A 22,347-nucleotide genomic window follows, 5' to 3' on the forward strand; every position below is an offset into this window, starting at 1 on the left:
TTTGCATCTATTTGAATATTTCACATTAATTGTGTCTTGCAAGTCAAATCTTCATACAGTTCTCCAGAGTTCCTGGGGCAAAATTTCAAACGGTGAATACGGAGACAAATGAAATCAGTATGCAGATGAACCTCTAGTAGTAATGAAGCATTTGTTATTCTAATTAATGTTGTGCATAAAAAGTTACCCTAGATACAATTTGCCATTGGGCCGCTGACTCATTGAAGTGCAAACAGCTCTTCAATTCATACTCAACAAATCAAAAAAAAAAACTGGATGAATTATCCTGGCTCGGCCCAGCCTACACAAGACTGCCAAGCCATTTCAGCATAATTTGGTCTCTACACTAATCACATTAAATCGCAATTCTACCTTGTATGGTCTCAGCTCCACGCAATGCTTGTTCTCTTCGCTCTGTCAAAGCACTCAGCCAGCACTGTGAACATGTCAAACACCAGGGTTCGGTGACTGAGCTTGTTTAATTAGTTTCGGTTTTACATACTTATTAAATGTCCCCAAAAAAACCTGGGTGCACAGATGTATGGCACTAGCCAAACAGAGCTCCTGCTGATGATTAGCCTCCCCAATAGTGAGATACATGCACATAGCTAGCTGTTTAAAGGGTCTCATTAGCGTCTAACAGAGATGGAGATGCAGATTAGTTGCTTCCTGCAGCCTGACAGCTTCTAACAGTGCACTTAGCATAGCAAGACCATGTGGCTGCCTGACTGCTGGGTTTTTTTTTATTTTCTTTTTACAATGCAGTATGACACAGCACAGCGCTTGTTGTTCAGCTTGCCTATGCATATGAACTTTTTTTAAAGACGTGTCTAGACTTTGATATGTTTGGCATCAAAGCCCTCTTGACATTTTAACTGTATTTATTTGTAGCCATGTAATGAAAGCACAGTGAGGATGAGGACGAGACACATGCTGCGCCCCCCAGTGGCCGACAGAGTGTGTCCAGACAGCACCCAGACAGAGCCCTGCAGCCTCAACAACACCTGCTTCAGTTATCACTACAATGTCTCCAGTGGGTCGCTCTCATTCTGCTTGACACAACACTAAATATAACATGATCATCTAATGACTGTTGCATGACTCACATTTAGGCATCTCATTCTAAAGCAATGATTCTCAAGCTTTTTGATTCGAAGGCACCACCGATATTTGGATATTTCTGGTATTTCTGCTTTATCTATGATAAAGCGGTATATTTTCAGAGTTGTTTTTTTTAACAGCAACTTTTATTTTTCATTATTTCAATAACTTAACATAAACAGTAGTTTTACAGCATCTATTTATCTTGATTAATGTTAATTTCTACATATGCTAATACATAAACATTTTATAGGGACACTCCATCCACAATTCTCTCTTCATTAATTCACCCTTATGCCATCCTAGAAGTATATGACTTCTTTTCTTCAGATGAACACGAATATATATATATTTTTTAAATCCATCTCTATGGGTCCATAAAATGCAAGTGAATATACTGTACATACTGAGATAATGTACACTGTATTAATAATGGGAACATGTTAATCTAGTGCTTATCTTCACACTCTCCGACTTCAGTCTGCCTCACATAGCAGGTTCTTGGGTATATGATAGATATGATATGATGTTCAGACTCTGCACTTCAAACAAGATCAAGGCTCAAACTCGTCCTCTCTCCTTCACGCTGTTCTCTCAGATTAACATCTCCACTGAGAATGTGAATTTCACTGCTTTGGATTGTCCAGTTGCCTGCAGCCACCCCATGCCATATTAAGCTCAGTAGGACATCGGCACATGTGAAGTATCGTCCTGTAGATAATAATTCTCTAGATATAGCCTAATGAAGGAAATGGGCATGGAGATATGAATGAGATGATAAGCGCTTTACTGCACAGAGACCATGAAATTGCTGATCATATCAATACTGATACTCCTCCTCAAAGCCATTTGACTGACTTAAAGCCAGATTAGTATTGTAAAGGCGGCCTAACTTCTGCCCTTAGATCACAATGCATCTTTCTTTATTCTACTTTGCTATTTCATAGGCGTTAGCTTAATCATAATTTGCATATTTCTGTGAAAATGTTTTATGAAAGAAGTATATTATGCTTACCAAGGCTGCATTCATTTGAAGAAAAATGCAGTAAAAATATTCTAATATAATATTATACTAATATAATATTATTACCATTTAAAAAAATATATACAGTATATAGAGATTTTTTTTATAATATCATTCATATAATTTATTCTTATGAGCTGTCTTCAGTGTCACATGATCCTTCAGAAATCATTCTAATATGCTGATTTGGTGCTCAGGAAACAATTTATATTATTATCTATGTTAAAAACAATTGTGCTGCTTTGTTTTTGCGGACTGCATAATACTTTTCAAAAACAATTTAAAAATAATTAATAATAGAACGTTCGAAAGAACAGCATATATTTATGCGAAATTGAAATCTTTCATAACATTATAAACGTCTTTACTGAAATATTAATGCAGCCTTGCCGAATAAAAGTAGTAATTTCTTTAAAAGAAAAAAAAACCTTACTGACCAGAAATCTTAGAATTTCATAGAATTGCGTTTTCGAAAAGCATCAGACAACATTATGGATTATGGACATTATTAGCCCAGAAACCATGCATGCATAGAATATCTAATTATACAATACAATATACAATATACATAAAATATCTAATAAGTATGCAATCCAGGCTTGAATGAATGTATTGAGATTAGACACACTCTTGATGTTGCATTTAGTTGAAACGCTATTTGAAAGGAATTTAAATTCTGAGGACAAACACAGAATATGATATTTAAATGATACTCTGGTCTGATGTTTCCCGTGTGCGTGTGCTTTTGTATCCTTCGGTTAAGGGTCAGGCTGGAGCACCTGTCAGCTGAGCGAACATGCCATCTGCGGCCAGGGCATGAGGACACGACTCTTAGATTGCATCCGCAGCGATGGCAAAGTTGTGGATTTAAGCATGTGTGAGGAGGTAACCTTCATTTCCTGCCGCCCCACTCAGTACAAATGTTCTCTGAGGGGGAATTAAGCACTGTGGGATTGTATTATGTCCTTCAACTGCATGTACTGCAAATCAGCCATGACTGTCCATTAACTCCCCACAGTATTACTCCATATCCAGAAAATGATTCTTTCATTGAAGGCTTTTACAGTAATAGCCCCTCATTGGCTCACAGCTGGTTCATCAGACCGAAATTGTGTGTGGTGAGGGGACGTGGGATTAATGGCTGTCCCGCTGTTTTAGCTGGGCCTGCCTCAACCGTGGAGACTGGCAATGAACTGTGTGGTGGACTGTCCCTTTAACTGCATCCTGTCTGACTGGACGCCCTGGACCGAGTGTTCACACACCTGTGGCAGTAAAGGTGAGTCACAGTATGTAATTAATTACACATATAATGAGGGTTGTTGCTCAGTAAGTACACTGTACTTACTGATGTCACACAGACAGGCCCCTCCCATGATAGTTTGACAGTAGGGTTTCAGCACAGACTGGACTGGTGTCTTATCTTAGACCCGCCCTGAGTGAGTGGTCATCAGTCTGCCACTGTTTCACCGCCGAAGCAGATGTAGACAAGAATGTCTCCTAAGCGAGATGTTCTGTTGTTGGATGTAATAATGAACATAGCATTCCTCATTTATTCCTGACATCCGAGCGGCTGAAGACGCAGTGGATTACATTTGTTTCTGAAGGTAATGCGCCCCCAATCAACCTAAATATGTCCATCTTCGCACTAATCATTTGTGGTCCAGCTTCACCTATAGAAAAAGTGAGTATACGTTTTTTTAATGAATCTTGGCAAATCGCCTTTCCTAATAATGTGTTATTTAGCAAGTTTCACGATGAACAGTCATTCTGAGAGCAGCTCAGAAGAGAGGGGCGTGGTCAGCAAACCTCATTAACATTTAAAGGAAGATGCTATGAAATGGATTGCTCTGAAAAGAGCTGGTTTTGACAGGGTTAAAAGCGTGGTTTTACACTACCATTGAGAAGTTTTAACCAAACTATGTTACAGACTTTTCATTAAGACCATAAAGAATCATATCAAAAAAAAAAAGTTTACTGTGTGAGAAAATTAGACATGTTGGTGACTTTTATATTGCCATTGTACTGAAGCAAAAATCGCTTTTGAATAAATAAAATGATCTGTTTTATGGAAAGATTTACTTTGCATTAAGTCTTCTTTTAAGCCACTAAAATATTGTAGTATTGTAGTAAGTGTAAACTTAAATTTACAAATGTTTACTAACATTAAAAAATTTGGGGTCAGCTTGATTGATTGATTTATTAATTTATTCATTGATGCTTAATTTTTTATTTATTTTTTACTTTTAGCCAGTATTGAACTGATGAAAAAGTCATTTATTATGTTAAAAATATATTTATTTATGTAAAAAACTATACATTTTATTTAACTTTACATTTTAAAATATATTTTAAAAAAGTTATTTTTAATTGTAGTATTTTAAATATTATTGGTTTTACTGTGTTTTCTATAAAAATGCAGACGTGAGCATAAGAACCTTTTTTCAAAAACATTTTCAAAATCTTTTGAACTTTTGCACGGTAATTTTTATATAGTGCTTTTCACAATAAATATTGTTTCCTTTCCATGACAGTAACTCAAAACATGCAGAAACTGCTCATGCACAGTCATAGGTGGAAATCCCGGGGGGGTCCGGACCCCCCTATCTGAGGGTTGTCCCCCCCTAAAATATAATTGAAATATGTGTATTGTAAATAATATAATGATATATAGTTAAACTAATTGTGCAAGTAGTAAAACAATACAATTGCAAACGGAGCAACAACAAAAAAAGTTTTAAACATCTCGAGTTCCGCCTGCTTTGCCTCGCATTGCTTTGGTCCACTGCCTGCTCCCCTTTTATCTCACCACCACCGACACACAACGTCCGGTGGGAGAAAACAACATGTTTCAGTAGTTGTGGAACTCCATAAGTCAAGCTCATTAAACATCGGATGACGTGATTATTTTTCTTTAATATAGATGATGCTGAGTCATTAATAAATTGTGTCCAAAAAATATTATTGTGTACCAATTTACTTTTGTCTCCGATTTTTGTCTCCAGTCTGCGCTGTTAGCGATTATAACGTTTACCCTTGTTTTATACAGGCGTTTACCTAGCTTGTGCTATATAAATAAATAAAAGTTGAAGTTAAGTTCAAATTCCATTGCATTTTGGTGGCTTGATTGTGTAAACAACTTTAAAACATTTTTTTTTTTGCAATGTTTTTGAAGAATGTTTTGGTCAATTTAGTCAGCTTCTTCATTGAACCAGAAAGAAACTTAGAGAAGAAGGATAATGGAACGGTCTCCATGCACTCTGTACATATACCCTTAAGTACAATTTTGCCTATTTTATTGGTGTCCCCTTCAAAACATGCTTGTGAGAAATGTTATGTTTATTGTCCCCCCCCAACATTTAGATGAGATTTTCGCCCCTGTGCACAGTAAATTTGCAGACAAATCTTACTAAAGCCCAAAATAGCAATCATTTCAGTTTTAAGAAGCAATCAGCAGTATTTAGAAGAATCAGGGAGAAACATGCCTGCAAATTACAGTTCGCAATAACATTTAATGTTCTTGTGCTGCTGACACATTTTCATTTGCATGCAACCTAACCTACAAATCTTTGCACTCGGGTTCCATGGAGATAAACACTCTGCTTGCTCTAGGCTCACACTATCAGGTGGTTTGCATTTACTTTGCATTCATTAACATGCCCTGTCGGAATCCCTTTTTAATTATGGATGTTATGTCATGAATCATTTTTAAGGATCAGCTTACAGGTTAATGACTCTGGATTATAAAACCCTTGGTTTCCTGAAAATGCCAAATTATTTATCAGTCAAAGGGAAATATTTATTTTACGCATTAGTGCTCTCAAAATTGCAATTGTGAATTCAGTGTTTGTTGCCCTGTTTGCCTGATGGAATGGTGTTATTGCTTCATGCAATATAAAATGTGCTAATGACTAGTCTTAAGAGCAGCCCAGGTCCCTATAGTTCAAATGACCCAGCTCCTTAGGAGTTCAGATTGTTTTTTTCTTAATTAGACACGTTCAACATGATCTTCATTTATTTTCATTCAGCCATCAGCTTCCTATCTCAGTCAAGCAGTTTACTTTTAAATCCAAAGGAAGTTCTTCAGGCAATGCAAACAGGAAGTTCTCAGCATGTTTTTGGTTACATGCACAGGCATAGAAATAAACGCAGTGTTGTCTCTTGTGCACCTCACTGGAGACCTAGATATTGGGGTTCATAATGTGTTGTATATATGCACAGAGTTTTAATACATCTGAAAGTGGAGCTCAGGAGACCCAAAGAACTCTTTGCTTTCCCCTTTTTTCTTTTTTCATTCTAGCCCTCGTTTCTCTCGATTGCCCCCCATCCCTCCTGCATCTTCCTACTGGATCAAGTAGAGATCTTTCCTCTGTCAAATCACGTCATTTTAAGGGCTTCCTCATCTGACCGGAGTTGCTTCTGTTTTAATGAATGACGTGCTTGAAGAGGCTAGCTGTAGAGGCGGCTCTTGCAGGCAGCACAAAACATGAATTTGATGAGCAGTTGTGTTGTGCTGTGAATGTAATTTTTTTTCTCTCTCTCTCTCTCTCTCTCTTCTTGTTAAATGTTTAATGCTCGACTGGAAGGAGGGCTCTCTACAATCAAACTCACTGGAGTGCAGTTCAGTTTAGATGTACACTTATGAAAGGTCTTTCCGCTTTGTTTTTTTTTTCTTCGGAATTTGAGTGAATGGAGTGATAGCCCCAAATTTGTATTCTTCTGAAAAGCTTGGTCTAAGCTTCAGTGCTGTCAGTTTCCATGTTAATTTAGGACGTCCTGTTCTAGTTAACACTAATGTGTTGTTAGGCAGGCCTAGAGCTGCTATATGCAGTGAACTTCTATATGTCCCTGCTGCGTAAAATTCTTCATCATTTAATCACCCTCATGTCATTCATTCGCCAAGATGAACAATGGCCACCTGAATAACCACCCGAGGCGACGGGTCAAGAAACACCGCTGGAAACGCACTGGGATTCGCAACAGACTGAGAAAAAGAGCTCCCAGTCCTCCTCTACCGAGCATTCTGCTCGCCAGTGTCAAGTCTCTGGAGAATAAGATGGATGATCTTAGAGCCAGGACAAGTTTCCAACAGTACAGTAGGGACTGTAACATCCTTTGTTTGTCTGAAACACATCAATAGACATCAAGGTCTTTGAGCGACTGGTTAAAAACTACATCTGCTCCTCCATCCCGGATACTCTGGACCCTCTTCAGTTTGCTTATCGCCCAAACAGATCCACTGATGATGCCATCTCTCACATCCTGCACTCTTCCCTCACAATGACGGCTGCTATTTATCGACTATAGCTCAGCCTTCAATACTATAGTCGACCATAAAGCTAGCTGCTAAACTCATAGACCTTAGCCTGAATTCTTCACTCTGTGACTGGATTCAAGACTTCCTCACCTCAAGTGGCGAAAGTAGGCCAGTACACATCCAACTCCATCACCCTGAGCGTAGGAGCCCCACAGGGCTGTGTCCTGAGTCCTCTGCTCTACTCTCTCTACACAAATGACTGTGTGTCTTCCCACAGCTTCACGTCTATTATCAAATTTGCTGATGAAACTGTGGTTCTGGGCCTCATTTCCAACAATAATGAGATCGCATACTTGGATGCGGTAGAGAAACTCACATCATGGTGCCAGGACAACGGTCTCGCTCTGAATGTGAGTAAAACTAAAGAGCTAATGGTTGACTTCCGGAAGAGACAGCAGCAGCCCTATACTCCTCTTATGATCAGCGGGACCCCTGTGGAGAGGGTGACCAGCTTCAAGTACCTACATTCAAACACGGGTTAATAAAGCCAGGCAAAGACTGTACCATCTGCGACAGCAGAGGAAATTCAGGGTCTCACCAGCAATCCTGAAAACTCTATTCAGGGGCCATATAAAGTGTATTGACTCAGTGTATCTCAGTGTGGTATGGGAACAGCTCCAGTCAAGACTCATGCAGAGAGTTGTGCGCTTAGCTGAGCGCATCTCAGGGTCTGCTCTCCCCTCTCCGCAGAACATCTACATCAAACGCTGCAAAAGCAGAGCTGTTAAAATCATCAAGGACTCCATCCACCCCAGTAACCATCTTTTCACTTTGCTGCCATCTGGTAAGCGCTTCCGCAGCCTGATGGCAAAAAACTAGAGACTCAGGAGGAGTTTCTTGCCCCAGGCCATCAGGCTCCTAAACTCAAAACCAGCCTCTTAACATCTTCATGTCTCCACTTAATATTCAATTTTTTCAGTAAGATATTCATCATTCTCTACCTCACATTGACATACTAACAGTGTCAACCTGTTTTCAAATTTGTCTCTCGTACATTTATGTGTATCTTAATACTTAAGACCACAGTATAATGCATATATGCACATTGCCTCTTGTACATCCCTGGGTATCTTAATATTTAAGACTACAGTGTACTTTCATGCACATTATTTTCTATTCTATATTTAATTCTACAGTATACATCTTTTTTATATTTTATTCTTATATTTTTATTGTTTACATTTATTTCATTCTTTCATAGCTATATTTATGTATATTTTCATCTGTGTTGTATTCTTTAATTGCACTGTCCAAGGAGCGGACCTGACTCATATTTCACTGCTGGGCATATAGGCGCTATATAATTGTGTATGTGACAAATAAAATTCTTTAATCTTTAATCTTGAAAAGTAGACATTTTGCAAAATGTCCAAGCTGCTCTTTTCCATACGCTGAAAAGAATGAAGAACAAGTGCCGTCAAGCTCAGAAAAGAGCAAAACATTTTCATTGTGCACTGTGTAGATTACCAAGTCTTCTGAAATCATATGATAGATATGTGTGAGGAACAGAAAGGAATTAAAGTCATTAATCACTCAAAATCTTTGTGTAACTCTCAAATTTCATTTGTGTTTACAGGTGTTTCTTTACCTATGGACAATTTTGGGCCTGTGGACTTACAGAAAAACACACCTTTCTGATTAGTTTAACTTGTTCATTAACAGCTTCTAACAGTGGGCATATATACATCACAGGAGGAGTCATTTGTTATTTTATTTATGAAAATAAAGAAAATTTCATTTCCACAATGTCTTAATTTTTGAATTGTGTTTAATATGATTCTTTTGTTAAAGTGTTTTATGCAGCAGCTGCTTGTTGTACACCACCGAGAGCAACAGGATAAGAAAAGCTTTTAGGTCTCCCAGTTCAGAATCAGTGTAAATGGTGCAATAGCTTCATATGTAATGAAAAAATTTAATTTGTAGAACTATGGTACACTTGCAATATTTCCTGATTAAAAGTTTGCAAAGAAATGTGTGACCTTCAAAATTATTATAGATTATTAAATGTTACATTAATGTTTAAAAATCCTAATTATAATTAAATCTAATTTGTAACATTTAATTTGTACAATATTTTTGCAATAAAATGGTCAATCTTTTGTCTTTATAAGCATAATTGCATAGATATTATTTTATTTGTGTCACAAAAGTATTTTTTATAATATTTTTCCAATTTGACAAAATAACAGCTTGCATGTGAATGACACACAGTATTCAGTATGACACAATATTCAGTTTACAAATTATATTTACTTGATAAGTAAATACACTGACATCTAACGAATACACTAAGATATTTTAATACATAAAATCTATTTTATGGAATACATTTATTGGTTTAGATTATTATAGTTCTAAACATGCTTAAATTTGCCTGGACCAGCATGAAATTCATACTGGTGTAAGATGATCTTGGGGCATCTCAGATGACTGTTTCTGTCTATTCCTGAATTCTACATTTTGTAAATTTAGCAACTCTACGTTTGAATAATACATAAATTCACAGTATTGTCCCTAGCTATTAGAGTACACTCTAATGCAGGCTTGATGTATTTTTAGCCCATCCTCTGCTGTTTGCCATATTTCCATACAGTGCATTCACAGATGTCTCTTCACATGCGTCTCTGTTGCAGGTGTTATGATTCGCTCTCGCAGCATGCTTCAGCAAGCTCATGAGGAGGGACGCCCCTGTGCCTCTCAGCTTTCCCAGACCAAACCCTGTCCCATCAGCCCCTGCTACTCGTGGCTTCTGAGTGATTGGTCTCCCTGCACAGTGGAGGTAGATCCTGGGCAAAAATAATTGGATCTGCATGTATTCTGCAGTTACTGGTTATTGCATATCACCTAACCTGAGGGCATTCAATCCATGTTTCATATGACCAAGCGGTGTTGATACCAGCCACCCGGCATGCCTATCTGGTACTGGCAAAATACTTGAGTTCTTTAATTGAATTTTGTAGAAATTGCACACATGCCGAGTTTGTGTGTGGGAGAGAGAGACTTTGTGTCATTGAGACGTGAGGTAACTGCTGATTAAAATCATGCTGGTATCCATGGTCTTATCATTAGAGCAGAACAGTGGCAGAGTTCAGATTTTCATCTCCTCTCTTCTGCTTTTCTCTCCTCTCTCTTTTATATCTGCGAAGGATTTTAATTGTATGTCTTGGGGTTTTGCGCACGTCCCTGAGTCGTGCTTGCCCAGATCAAAAGCTGTCCTCCTCACAATATGAACAAAAGAAATGTTGTACACTTTTAACTTATATTTGTGCTTTCTTTGGTGCTTGGTTTGATGGACACTTTTATATTCATAAACATTAACACAATTCTGTGATCTGTGAGTCAAATTTTTTTTTCAATTTCAGTACCAACTGGTACTGACATCGGTACTTTTGACAACACTATGTGTGATGTCTGTGAAAACGCTGCTTTGCTTTTTAGTCGTAGTTTATTACACACAATTCTACAGACATGCTAAACCACACACATATCTGAAAAGATGTGATTTTCATAGCTCACTTTTCCGAGGCAAATTATGTTTAATTGGAAAAGAAAATTTGTAACACATGCAATAACAACAGGAAGAAATGTGAGATTGAGGTAAAAAATTCCATGAACTTCATGGAAGAGTAAAGAAAAAGCATTATAAGTGAAAACAATACTACAAAAAGAATTTTTCTTAATCTGTATTTTCATTATTAAATGATGACAGAATTTAAATTTTTGAGTGAACTATCTCAACAGTTTGTTATATTTATACTTACAACTAAACAAAAGCAACTTTAAAAATGTTAAATTATTAATTAAAATTACAATTTAACAAAAGAAAATAGATGTAATTACAAAAGGTCTCTTAAAACAAATATCTTATACAATATAGTTTTGTTTTGTTTTGTTTTCTGCTATTTTTTATTGGCAAATAGGACAAAAACACTTTTTTGCTGTGATAGTAGAAGCCTCAGCTGTGTGATCAGGTCACATACTCACATTCATGAGAAATGCCATAGCATGTTTCAATCCCAGCTGTCAGTCATTCAGAGAGAGGTGTCACTGTAATAAGCTCCTCTGCCTCACTGCTCACAGCTTGTCCAGATTAATGAGTCAGCCGCGTGGTTTTGTGCAGGGGGCAGACTGTGGAGAGGGCAAGAGGGAGAGGAACCTGACGTGTATGGTGCACTGGTCAGACTGGCCGGACAACCCCCACCCTTCAAAAACAGTAGAGGACGAGAAATGTGGAGACCGAGTGAGAAAGGAAAGCGCGCAGGAGCTGCAGCAGCCGTGTTTCGTCCCCTGTCCAGGTACAACACTGATTCGAAACAACATTTCTTTTACTCATTGTTTACATTTTTGTGCACTGATGCTCAAGATTCATTTAACACGATTTATTGTTTCATAATCAGTGGAGGATGTTAATCAAGGAATATTTTGTACTACTACTCACTAAATCACAGTAGAACTATCCTAGGAATTAATATCTCTCATGTTCAGTGGAATGAAAGTTTGTCAACAAGCAATGTCCCATTTGATTAACCTGTGAATACATTTCACGTTCAGGCTATCATCGACTTGTGTCGGCCTTACTTCTGTGTCCCTCTTCATTTCATAAATGTGCTACATGCTCTCAGAGATAAACATATGCTGTGAGGATAGGGGAAGAAAGATGTTAGAGTAAGAAAGGTAGAGACAAAAAAGAGAGAGTCTAAGAAATTAATGGGTTAGAAAGGGCAGCATATGGTGTGCAGTGTGCAATGCTGTATTATATGTTTCGGCAGCTCCAGTGAGAGATGAAAATAGACTGGCTTCATGAAGATGATGGATAATGAGTTGCCTGGGCAAACAGATTGTCTCTAATGACATCCTGGCTGCAGAATCAAAAGGACGTCATGGCTGAAGAGCTAGTGCTAGTGTGCACAGGTGGGGGGTAGCTGTCGCTGTCAACTGGCCTCTGTTCTGACGCATTCATAGGGTCAGTGATGTATGACCTTCAGCTAAGGAAGCATTAGATGTATCTGAAGACTTTGTCATGCATTCAATTCTATGACAGAAGGATCAGTTCAATCTTGCTGGCCTGCACAAATAAAAAAAAAAATTGTTTTATTTTGTATGTTTTTATTGTGCATACTTTCTTCTTCTTATTATTATTATTATTGTGCGTAGTAGTAATAGTTGTCGTAGTTTGAGTTTGAAGTATTTGAAGTTTGAATCCACATTTGTAAATGTGTTTAAATGTGTCATTTGATGAAAGCTGAAAGATGAAAAGCAGGTGTGTTTGAAAGAAACTAGAGAGATCACAGCAGTGTGATATAAGAAATGTGAAAGATGCGCTGGCACAAAATAATCATATGAGTTTGTTTAGTAGTATTTGTATTTTTATACTAAAAATATTTTATATTTTTTTATATTTTCAGTTGTCATTTTATTTTATTTAGTTTTAGTAATATATATATATATAAAATTATTATTATTATTATTTAGCTTTATTTGTATTTTATTTAATGCAAGGGCAACATTTCTAGTTTAAGTGTTCAATTCTTTTATTTACTTTAAATCACAATTTTTTATTTATTTTAATTAACGAAAATGACTTTTTAATTGCATTAGTTTTAATTGACAATAACAACACTGAATAGCAGTATGCTACAAAGTGGTCTGTTGTTTTATGTTGCGGTCCTATATCCCAACTTACTACATGCTTCAAAGTACATAGCAGTATTTAAATTTGGATTTATGGTATAGCATTCATTCTTTCTTTGAACTTACGAGCTGGACCATTAAACTGTCTTGGTATTTATTTAAACTGTAGAACTGAAGTTGTGATATGTGATTTGTCATCCACAGGAGACTGTCACCTTACAGAGTGGTCGCAGTGGAGCTCCTGTCAGCTGACGTGTCTGGAGGGACGTAGTTTTGAGATGGTGGGCCGTCAGGCACGCTCACAGGCTGTGGTCATACAAGTGCTGGAGAACCAGGACAGCTGCCCTCACCAAATCTTTGAGACACGTCCATGTAAAGGTACAAGCAGTGAAATATCATAATATAATATAATAAATTATTTATATATATATTTTAATATAATATAATATGCAGTAATGTATGTACTTTGTATAGAAGCCCATTTCTTATAAATATATGACAGTCATAATTGACTGTTGAAATTAGATGATACAATTTTTTATGCCATATTTATGGCTTTTTATGTCATAATTATCTCATAATTATTGTTTAACAAAGTTAAAAGAGTTGTTTTTTAGGGATATGACATGTTTATACATCATTCAATGTGTACAGTATTGTGTGTGCCTGAGTATACTAATTTTCATTTAGTTTATGAACAAGTCTGCTGTTTTGGACACAGTATATGCATAAATGCATAAAATGTCTCTGTCTCTTGTAATCTCATGCACCTTGTGAGTTCATCACTACAACAAAGATGTCATGATAGAAATTCAGTCCTCTCTTCCCACGACTCTCAGGTTTATATCAGAAGGTCTGTTGGAATCTTGTTGACGCCTACATTACTGTTGTAACAACCAATAAGATGCACTGTATACAATACACCAGAGATTTTCAGATAGCACTGTCTACACAAATAAATCGCAATTCATCATTTACCGAATGACGGAGCATGCAGTCAGTCCCAAAGATCTGATTTTAAAAGGTAAATTGAATTTGTGTAGTGTAAACAAATCCTACATATTCAATAGAGGTCTGTGAGGGAATTTTCTAACATTGATCAAACCAAAAAAAAATTTGCACCCTTATCCAGACTGTCTATACCTTGGGGTCAGAAAATTTTTTAAGAAATACTTTAATTGAGGATTGATCCAATAAATGTATCAAATGTGACAGTAAAGACATTTATAATGTTAATAAAGATTTCTGATTTTCTTTTGAAATTTCTGTTCATCAAAGAATCCTGAAAAAAAAGTATCACAGTTTCCACAAAAAAAGCCTAAAATAAAAAAGGACACAGTTCTCCAGCTGTATTTATTCACTGCAACTTATAACATCCAATTAAAGATTTTTTCTTAATCCATATTTTCATATTTTTTTATATATTTACTTGAAGGAGAAGTATGCAGTTTCTGCACAAATAAGTGTCACCTAGTGAAAAAATAACATGTCAGAAACACCAACACTAACAGAATGTGATTATCGTAAAGGGAGATTATTCTTTGCTTTACCCGCTGTATGTGCTCTTGTTTTTGTGACATATCAGGACACAACTTTGTATAATGACATGGGAATGACACAGGTATTACAAGGAGAGGGTGACTTATGAGGACATAACCCATGTCCCCATTTTTCAAAACGCTTATAAATAATTTTTTTTTTTTTTTGAGAAAGTAAAAATGCACAAAGTTTCCTGTGAGGGTTAGGGTTAGGTGTAGGGTTGGTGTAGGGCGATAAATTATACAGTTTGTACAGTATAAAAACCATTACGCATATGGGATGTCCCCACTTTTCACAAAGACAAACGTGTGTGTGTGTGTGTGTGTGTATATACATACATACATACATATATATATATATATATATATATATATATATATATATATATATATATATATATATATATATATATATTTATTGATATATATATATATATTGATATATACACACACACATACTGTACATACTGTACACTACCAGTCAAAAGTTTAGGATAAGAATGATTTTTTATGTTTTTACAGGAGTTTCTTATGCTCATTAAGACTGCATTTATTTTATCAAAAATACAGGAGGAAATATTGTGTTGTGAAATATTATTTTGATGTAAAATAACTTTTTCTATTTTAATATACATTAAAATGTAATTTATTCCTGTGATACAAAGCTGAATATTCAGTACCATTACTCCAGTCTTCAGTGTCACATGCTCCTTCAGAAATCATTAATATGCTGATTTATTATCAGTGCTAGAAACAGTTTTGCTGCTTTATATTTATATTTAAGGGGCAGCTGTGGCCTAATGGTTAGAGACTTGAACTAGTTACCCGAAGGTCGCTGGTTCGAGTCTCTGTGCTGGCAGGAGTTGTTGGTGGGTGGGGGGGGGTGAATGAACAGCGCTCTCTTCCACCCTAAATTCCCATGTCTGAAGTGCCCTTGAGCAAGGCACTGAACCCCCAGTTGCTCCCAGGGTGCTGGATATACATATAGCTACCCACTGCTCCGGGTGTGTGTCCATGAAAGACTGGATGACTGCAGGAAAGTCTGCACCGGGAGTGGAAGGCTAGTTACCTAACTCACTAGTCCCATAAAAGGGACACCCTACTCTCACTATGAGAATGAATAAGGAAAAACAACCCGATGGCCCTCCGAGAGGCGGGGTGGAAGAAGGGCCAAGACAGACGGATTTCCCGGTAACGACTGGAACGGATACGGACAAAGATTCTAGGATCACGAGAAGATGCAGGTGTGGGTGGGAGAAAGAGACCACCTTCAGAGGGTTGTGGATCCACCAGGGAAGGAAGAAGTGTGTAGAGGGAGGCCAACAGCAACATTGCTCTGCAACCGCAGGTCAGACAAGAGGAACCCAAGGCCAGGTCGCAAACCACAGCGCTGAGGGATCCACCGTTGCTGTAGAAAGGCAGGTGGAGGACACAGGAGGGCCCGCGATGGACGCCAATGCCTCTGAGAGTGGTACTGACGAAGACACACACAGAGCACAAAGCAACCCCAACAACCGCGTACAAAGCCATAGGACAGAAAGGAAAGAACCCGGAAGGAGGCAGATGGTCAAGTGGCCAAAAGCCAACGAAGTTGCGGTCTGGCAGAAGCTGGACAAGGACCTCAGCCTTATCCTGGAGCACTCATTGCATGGCCAGGTGGAAACCAAGCTGAACCGTATCGGAGACATCCTGTATGATGAATGCATAGGCAGATTCGGAGTAACTGCTGGAAAGCGGAGAGCTTGCCCAGTGCAGAAGGGGAGGAGGGAGAGGGAGATCGAACAGTTGGTGAAGAGGCGACGTCAACTCCGAAAACAGTGGAGGAAGGCAAGCAGAGAGGAGAAGGAGGGCCTGAAACCACTGTGGGACGAGGTGAGAAAAGAGCTTGCCGGCCTACGGAGGGCAGAGCGCATCCGTAAGCGCAGAAGGCAGAAGGAGAAAAAGAGGAGTAACTTCTTCAAAAATCCCTTCAAGCATGCCAGACAGCTGCTAGAGGATAAGAGAAGCGGAAAGCTGGAGATTACCAAGTCTGAGCTGGAGTACTACATAAAGGAGCAGTACAGTGACCCAGCGAAGTCAACTCTACTGGGATCCCCTGGGTATGTTCCTCGCCCAGCTCCCCCAACCTCCCTCTTTGATGCTGCCCTCCCCAAACTCAGCGATGTAACAGAGGTGGTCCGGAAGGCAAGAACAGCCTCAGCCCCAGGCCCTAACGGGATACCATACAAGCTGTACAAGTACTGCCCAGGGGTCTTGAGACACCTCTGGAATCTGCTGAGAGTGGCTTGGAAAAACCAAGTCATCCCGTCAGAGTGGCAGAGAGCTGTCACAGTTTTCATCCCAAAGGAGCAAAACTCCAGTACGATCGGCCAGTTTAGGAGTATCGCCCTCCTGAATGTCGAAGGGAAGATCTTCTTCTCCATCCTGGCCAAGAGGTTGACCAGCTACCTCACAGGAAACGGGTACATTGACACCAGCTGCCAGAAGGCAGGTGTGCCAGGCTTCCCAGGGTGTGTGGAACACTCAGCAGTAATATGGGAGCAGATCCAAAGGGCGAAAAGAGAGAAAGGTGACCTGCATGTAGTGTGGCTCGATCTTGCTAACGCATACGGGTCAGTCCCCCACCAACTCATCGAGTTCGCCTTGGACTTCTTCCACATCCCAGTCGGTATAAGAGCCCTGGTGGCCAAGTACTTTGGCGACCTCCAGATGTGCTGCACCCACCAGGACTTCACAACAGGCTGGCAACGGCTGGAAGTAGGCATTGCCATGGGATGCTCAATCTTGCCCATCCTGTTCATCGCAGCCTTTGAGATCATCCTCATAGGGGCTAGGAAGATGGTCGGAGGAGTGAAACTGCCGTCAGGACAAAGGCTACCAGCAGTTAGAGGTTACATGGACGATATTACCACCATACTCCGGACAGCAGCATGCACAACAAGGCTGCTGAAGAGGATCGACGAGCTTGTGGGCTGGGAGAGGATGAAGATCAAACCCTCCAAGTCAAGCAGTTTGTCGATCAAGAACCGAGTCAGAAATGACAACACCATCTTTGTCGCAGGCGGTGAGAATATCCCGTTGCTGAAAGATCAACCTGTCCGTAGCCTGGGTCGTACCTACACAGCAGAGCTCTCAGACAGGCAGATGGGGGAGACGGTGAGGAAGCAGCTCGCAGATGGCCTGGCCAAGATCAACCAAAGCCAACTCCCCGGAAAGCACAAAGTTTGGTGTTACCAGGCCATACTGTACCAAAGGGTGATGTTGCCACTGAAGATGAGCGAAATCCCCTCATCAGTGGTAAACAAGATGGACGGGCTGGCAAACTCGTTCATCAGGAAGTGGCTGGGTCTACCAAGATGCTTCTCAGAGATAGGCCTCTACGGGAGGAACACGCTACAACTACCACTGCGATCCATCAGCGTGGGATACAAGCAAGAGAAGACTCGGCTGGCGCTGGAGTTGAGGAAAACCACTGAGCAGCTGGTGAGAGCAGCGGGCACCCAGATAAGAACGGGAAGAAAGTGGAAAGCCCAAGAAAAGGTCGACATGGCAATCGGCAGGCTGAAGCATCGCGAGGTGGTCGGCAGAGTCCAGGAGGGTCGAGCAGGCCTTGGGAGGGGCGATATTCCCTTGTTCTGGTCAAAGGCTTCCAAAGAAGACCGGAAAGCCATGGTGGTGGCGGAAGTGGCAAGAACTGAGCATGAACGCCTTAACATCAAAGCGGTGTCCCAGGGCCAGCAAGGACGTTGGACTTCATGGGAAGGTCTCACAGACAGGTCCATGTCATGGTCCGACCTATGGAAGATCCCCCAAGCTAGGCTCAGCTTCCTGATCAGAGCAACCTATGACACCTTGCCTTGTCCCCGAAACCTCCACCAATGGTTTGGTGCCGAAGAGACCTGTTCCCTTTGCAACACCAGCAACACAAGCCTCCAGCACATCCTGTCGGGCTGCACGATGGCATTGTCCCAAGGCTGCTACAGGTGGCGACATGACCAAGTACTGAAAAAGCTGGCAGAGGTGTCAGAGTCATGCAGACGGGGATGACATTCCATCCAGTTCACGAGGGCTGGAGAGAGTGTCAGACCCTCCCGCCAGAGAGATACAGCAAGGCTCCTCTCACCGGGAAGTGAGTGGACCATGAGGGTCGACTTGGGAAAGCAGCTCCAGTTCCCCAGGGAGATAGTGGAAACATTCCTGCGGCCCGACCTCGTCATGTGGTCAGAGGCTTGCAAGACCATCCTCCTTGTGGAACTCACTGTACCATGGGAGGGAGGGGTGGAGGCTGCGTATGAGCGGAAGCGAGCCAAGTACTCTGATCTGGCGGCAGAGTGCAGGGAGGCGGGCTGAAAAGCCGTTATATGCCCTGTGGAAGTGGGGTGTAGGGGCTTCGTAGGTTCCTCAACCGCTCACCTACTCCGCGACATGGGATGCACAGGAGCGAGGCATCGGAAAGCCATGAAAGAGCTGGCAGAGGAGGCAGAGAAAGGCAGCTTCTGGCTGTGGCTAAGGAGGAAGGAGAAGGGTTGGGGGGTAAACACCTAGGGCATCAGCAGGGGGTGGCAGGGAGAGATCCCTGCCATCGCTCCGCCACCACGAGACGTACTGGGGTTAAAGGAGCGAAACGTCAATGAGTGGTGGTCCCCAGCTGACGACCCGCTCAGGCTCACAGAAGTGTTCAGTGAGGTGTCACGGCACACCAGTACAAAAGGCACTGGAGGAGGTGCGTCAGGCAGTGATGTCCAGCAGGAAAACCAACACCTGTATCTTGATATGGGTTACAATACTTAGCAAAATGTCACGACTTTCTCCTTTATTTTTATGGAATACCTTTTTTTTTTTTTTTCTTTTTTTTAAGTATTTTTTGATGAATAAAAAGTTAAAAAGGAGAGCATTTTTTTAAAATGGAAGTCTTTTCTAACTTTTATTTAGCAAGGATGTGTTAAATTGTTTAAAAGAGATAGCAAACAATCAAAAAATCCTGAAAAAAAGTTAGCAGTTTACAAAATAATATTTGGCAGCACAACTGTTGCCATCATTGATAATCCTAATAATAAATCATCATATCAGAATGATTTCTTAAGGATCATGTGACACTTTATACTGGAGTAATGGCTGATGGAAATGCAGCTTGGCATCACCAAAATAAGTTATATTTTAAAGGATATTAAAATTGAAACCATTATTTTATATTGTAATATAAATAAATTGAATTTTTCATCAAACCTAATGAGTGTCTCTCTAACTCTGTGGGTCACAGGAGGTAAATGTCACAGTTATGAGTGGATGACCAGTGCCTGGAATGACAACGAAAGATCAGTGTGGTGCCAGCGGTCTGATGGGGTCAATGTGACAGGTAGCCCACAGCTTACATTGAGACTGAGACTGAATGACAAATATTCTGCACTGATTTTACTTGCAGAAGGACAATCAAGAGACCTGTCAACTCCACATGACCAAAAGAATATTAACAATGAAAATCCTGTTACCTGCCCTCATGTCATTCTAAACCTGTATACTGTTATTTTTAAAGTGGAGCACAAAGGAGACTTTCTAACATCTTGTGAAATTTATGGTAACCAGAGGCTTTAGAGAGAACTCCAAAAAGAAGAAAAAAAAGAATAGAAAAGCACCATAAAGGTAGTCATGCAAGTACTCTGAAGCCACATGATAGTTTAATGTGACAAACAGCCCCAAATTTGAGCCATTGTTCACTGATAATTCTCCCAATCTGCTACAACTCTCAAATCAAACTAGGACTGTCAAATCGATTAAGCGGCTTCAACCGTCTCGCAAGTGTTGATAGGCTATTACTCGTGAGGTGTAACCAATCAGATAGCGCCGTGGGCGGGACATTGAGCAAGTCTGAATTCAGAGAGGCTGCGCGTCAGAGTAGTGCATTTTAAAATAAAATTGACTTGAAATTGAATCAAACCACGGATCCATGATAAATTCTGTGATCCGTCTCGCCACTAGTGTAGTAGCACTGATCACTTTGAGGGGGGGGTAAATTTATCCCCAGAGAGGATAAAAATAATTAAGCAGAGGCAGGGATATTGACCAGAAAGGGGGAAATCCCATGCATCCCCCCCGGCAAATCGCATCCTGTGTATATATATATATATATATATATATATATATATGTATATATATTAGTGCTGTCAATCGATTAAAAACTTTAACTAGATTAATCACACATTTTTTCTGTGATTAATCGCAATTAATCGCAATAAAAAAGAAATGTTTTTGTACGTTTTTAATATATTTTTTAATGTAATAATTTCACAGTTAATCAAATTAATGTAGAAACAACATAAAGACATTATATTTTAAATACTTGTTTAAATGGCATCTTTTTATGAATGAAGGCCAGTATTACTGATATTAATACAGCTACTGATTTTTTTTATTTTTTACATTTATTATTAGGCTTCAAAAATATAACAGTTTTTAATTTAAGTAAACTTAAAACAATGCTAACATAAACCCATAATAAATGTCATGTTTACTTCTGCCCTTCCTGTCTTAACAGTTAGGAAATATACAGAAATTTAATAAAGTTATCAAAGTTCTGTCTATGCATTCTGTGTGTGTGTGTGTGTGTGTGTGTGTGTGTGTGTGTGTGTGTGTGTGTGTGTGTGTGTGTGTGTGTGTGTGTGTGTGTGTGTGTGTGTGTGTGTGTGTACGTGTACGTGTGTGTGTGTACGTGTGTATGTGTCACATAAGGCAGTGATTCTCAACTGGTGGGTCGCAACCCAAAAGTGGGTCGCAGACCTGTTTTGGGTGGGTCTCGGTAAGCTGGTCAAAAAAAAAAATTTGAATGTGCGTCTCATGTTTGATTGGTCTTTTATTTTAAAAAGGGTTTATTTTGACAGCCATTCGCCATGGTAACCATCCTGTATTGTTTTTACATTAAGATTCGAGATGGCGAAGCGCAAATATGACCCAAACTATTTAAAAAATTGATTTTCGTACATTGAGGATAAAAATGGACAGAAACCCCAATGTGTGCTTTGTAGTGAAGTGCTTGCCAATGAGAGCATGAAACCGTCCAAACTGAAGCGCCATTTAGAAACAAAACATCCTGCATCGAAAGACAAGCCGGTGGAGTTTTTTCAAAGACGTCTCCAGGAGCTGAGGGCATCACAAAAGTGTCTGACAGCGTCTTGCTCCAAACAAGAACAAGCTCTTCGGGCATCTTACCTAGTAGCTCACCGCATTGCAAAGGCCAAGAAACCCCACACAGTAGCCGAAGAGCTCATTTTACCTGCTGCAATGGAAATGGTAAGAGAGGTACTGGATCAGTCAGCGGGGGATAAACTGATAACCATACCACTTTCCAATGATACCATAGCTCGGCGGATTGAAGACATGTCTGGTAACATAAAACAACAGACCACAGCCCGCATCCAGGCAAGCCCTTACTACGCCTTACAGATGGAAGAATCGACAGATATCGCTAACCATGCCATTTTATTGGTTTATGTGAGGCATGTGTGGGACGGTGATTTGCAAGAACAATTTCTCTGCAGCAGAGACCTCCCTACCACTACAAAAGCAGAGGACATTTTTAACACCCTGGACTTGTATTTGAGCTCACTGGGCCTCAGTTGGGAATATTGTGTGGGAATCACCACTGATGGAGTTGCCTCTATGACCGGGAAACATTCCAGTGTGGTGATGCGAATTCTGGACAGGGCACCTAACGCGACGTGGAACCACTGCTTTTTGCACCGAGA

At 39.9% G+C, this 22,347-nt stretch overlaps 1 protein-coding gene across 1 annotated transcript in view; it reads left to right on the top strand.

Annotated features, from left to right (window-relative positions):
* Nucleotides 1-22,347, top strand: part of LOC132152809 (thrombospondin type-1 domain-containing protein 7B-like) — a 272,917-nt gene that overhangs the window by 242,179 nt on the left and 8,391 nt on the right. The window contains exons 19-25 of the mRNA XM_059561707.1: nucleotides 892-1,033; nucleotides 2,895-3,010; nucleotides 3,284-3,401; nucleotides 10,073-10,218; nucleotides 11,560-11,734; nucleotides 13,275-13,448; nucleotides 19,869-19,964. Coding sequence (XP_059417690.1) covers nucleotides 892-1,033; nucleotides 2,895-3,010; nucleotides 3,284-3,401; nucleotides 10,073-10,218; nucleotides 11,560-11,734; nucleotides 13,275-13,448; nucleotides 19,869-19,964 — 967 coding nt within the window. The remainder of the gene's footprint in view (nucleotides 1-891; nucleotides 1,034-2,894; nucleotides 3,011-3,283; nucleotides 3,402-10,072; nucleotides 10,219-11,559; nucleotides 11,735-13,274; nucleotides 13,449-19,868; nucleotides 19,965-22,347) is intronic.

This window comes from Carassius carassius, chromosome 11 (genome assembly GCF_963082965.1).
Source record: "Carassius carassius chromosome 11, fCarCar2.1, whole genome shotgun sequence".
Lineage (NCBI taxonomy): Eukaryota > Metazoa > Chordata > Actinopteri > Cypriniformes > Cyprinidae > Carassius > Carassius carassius.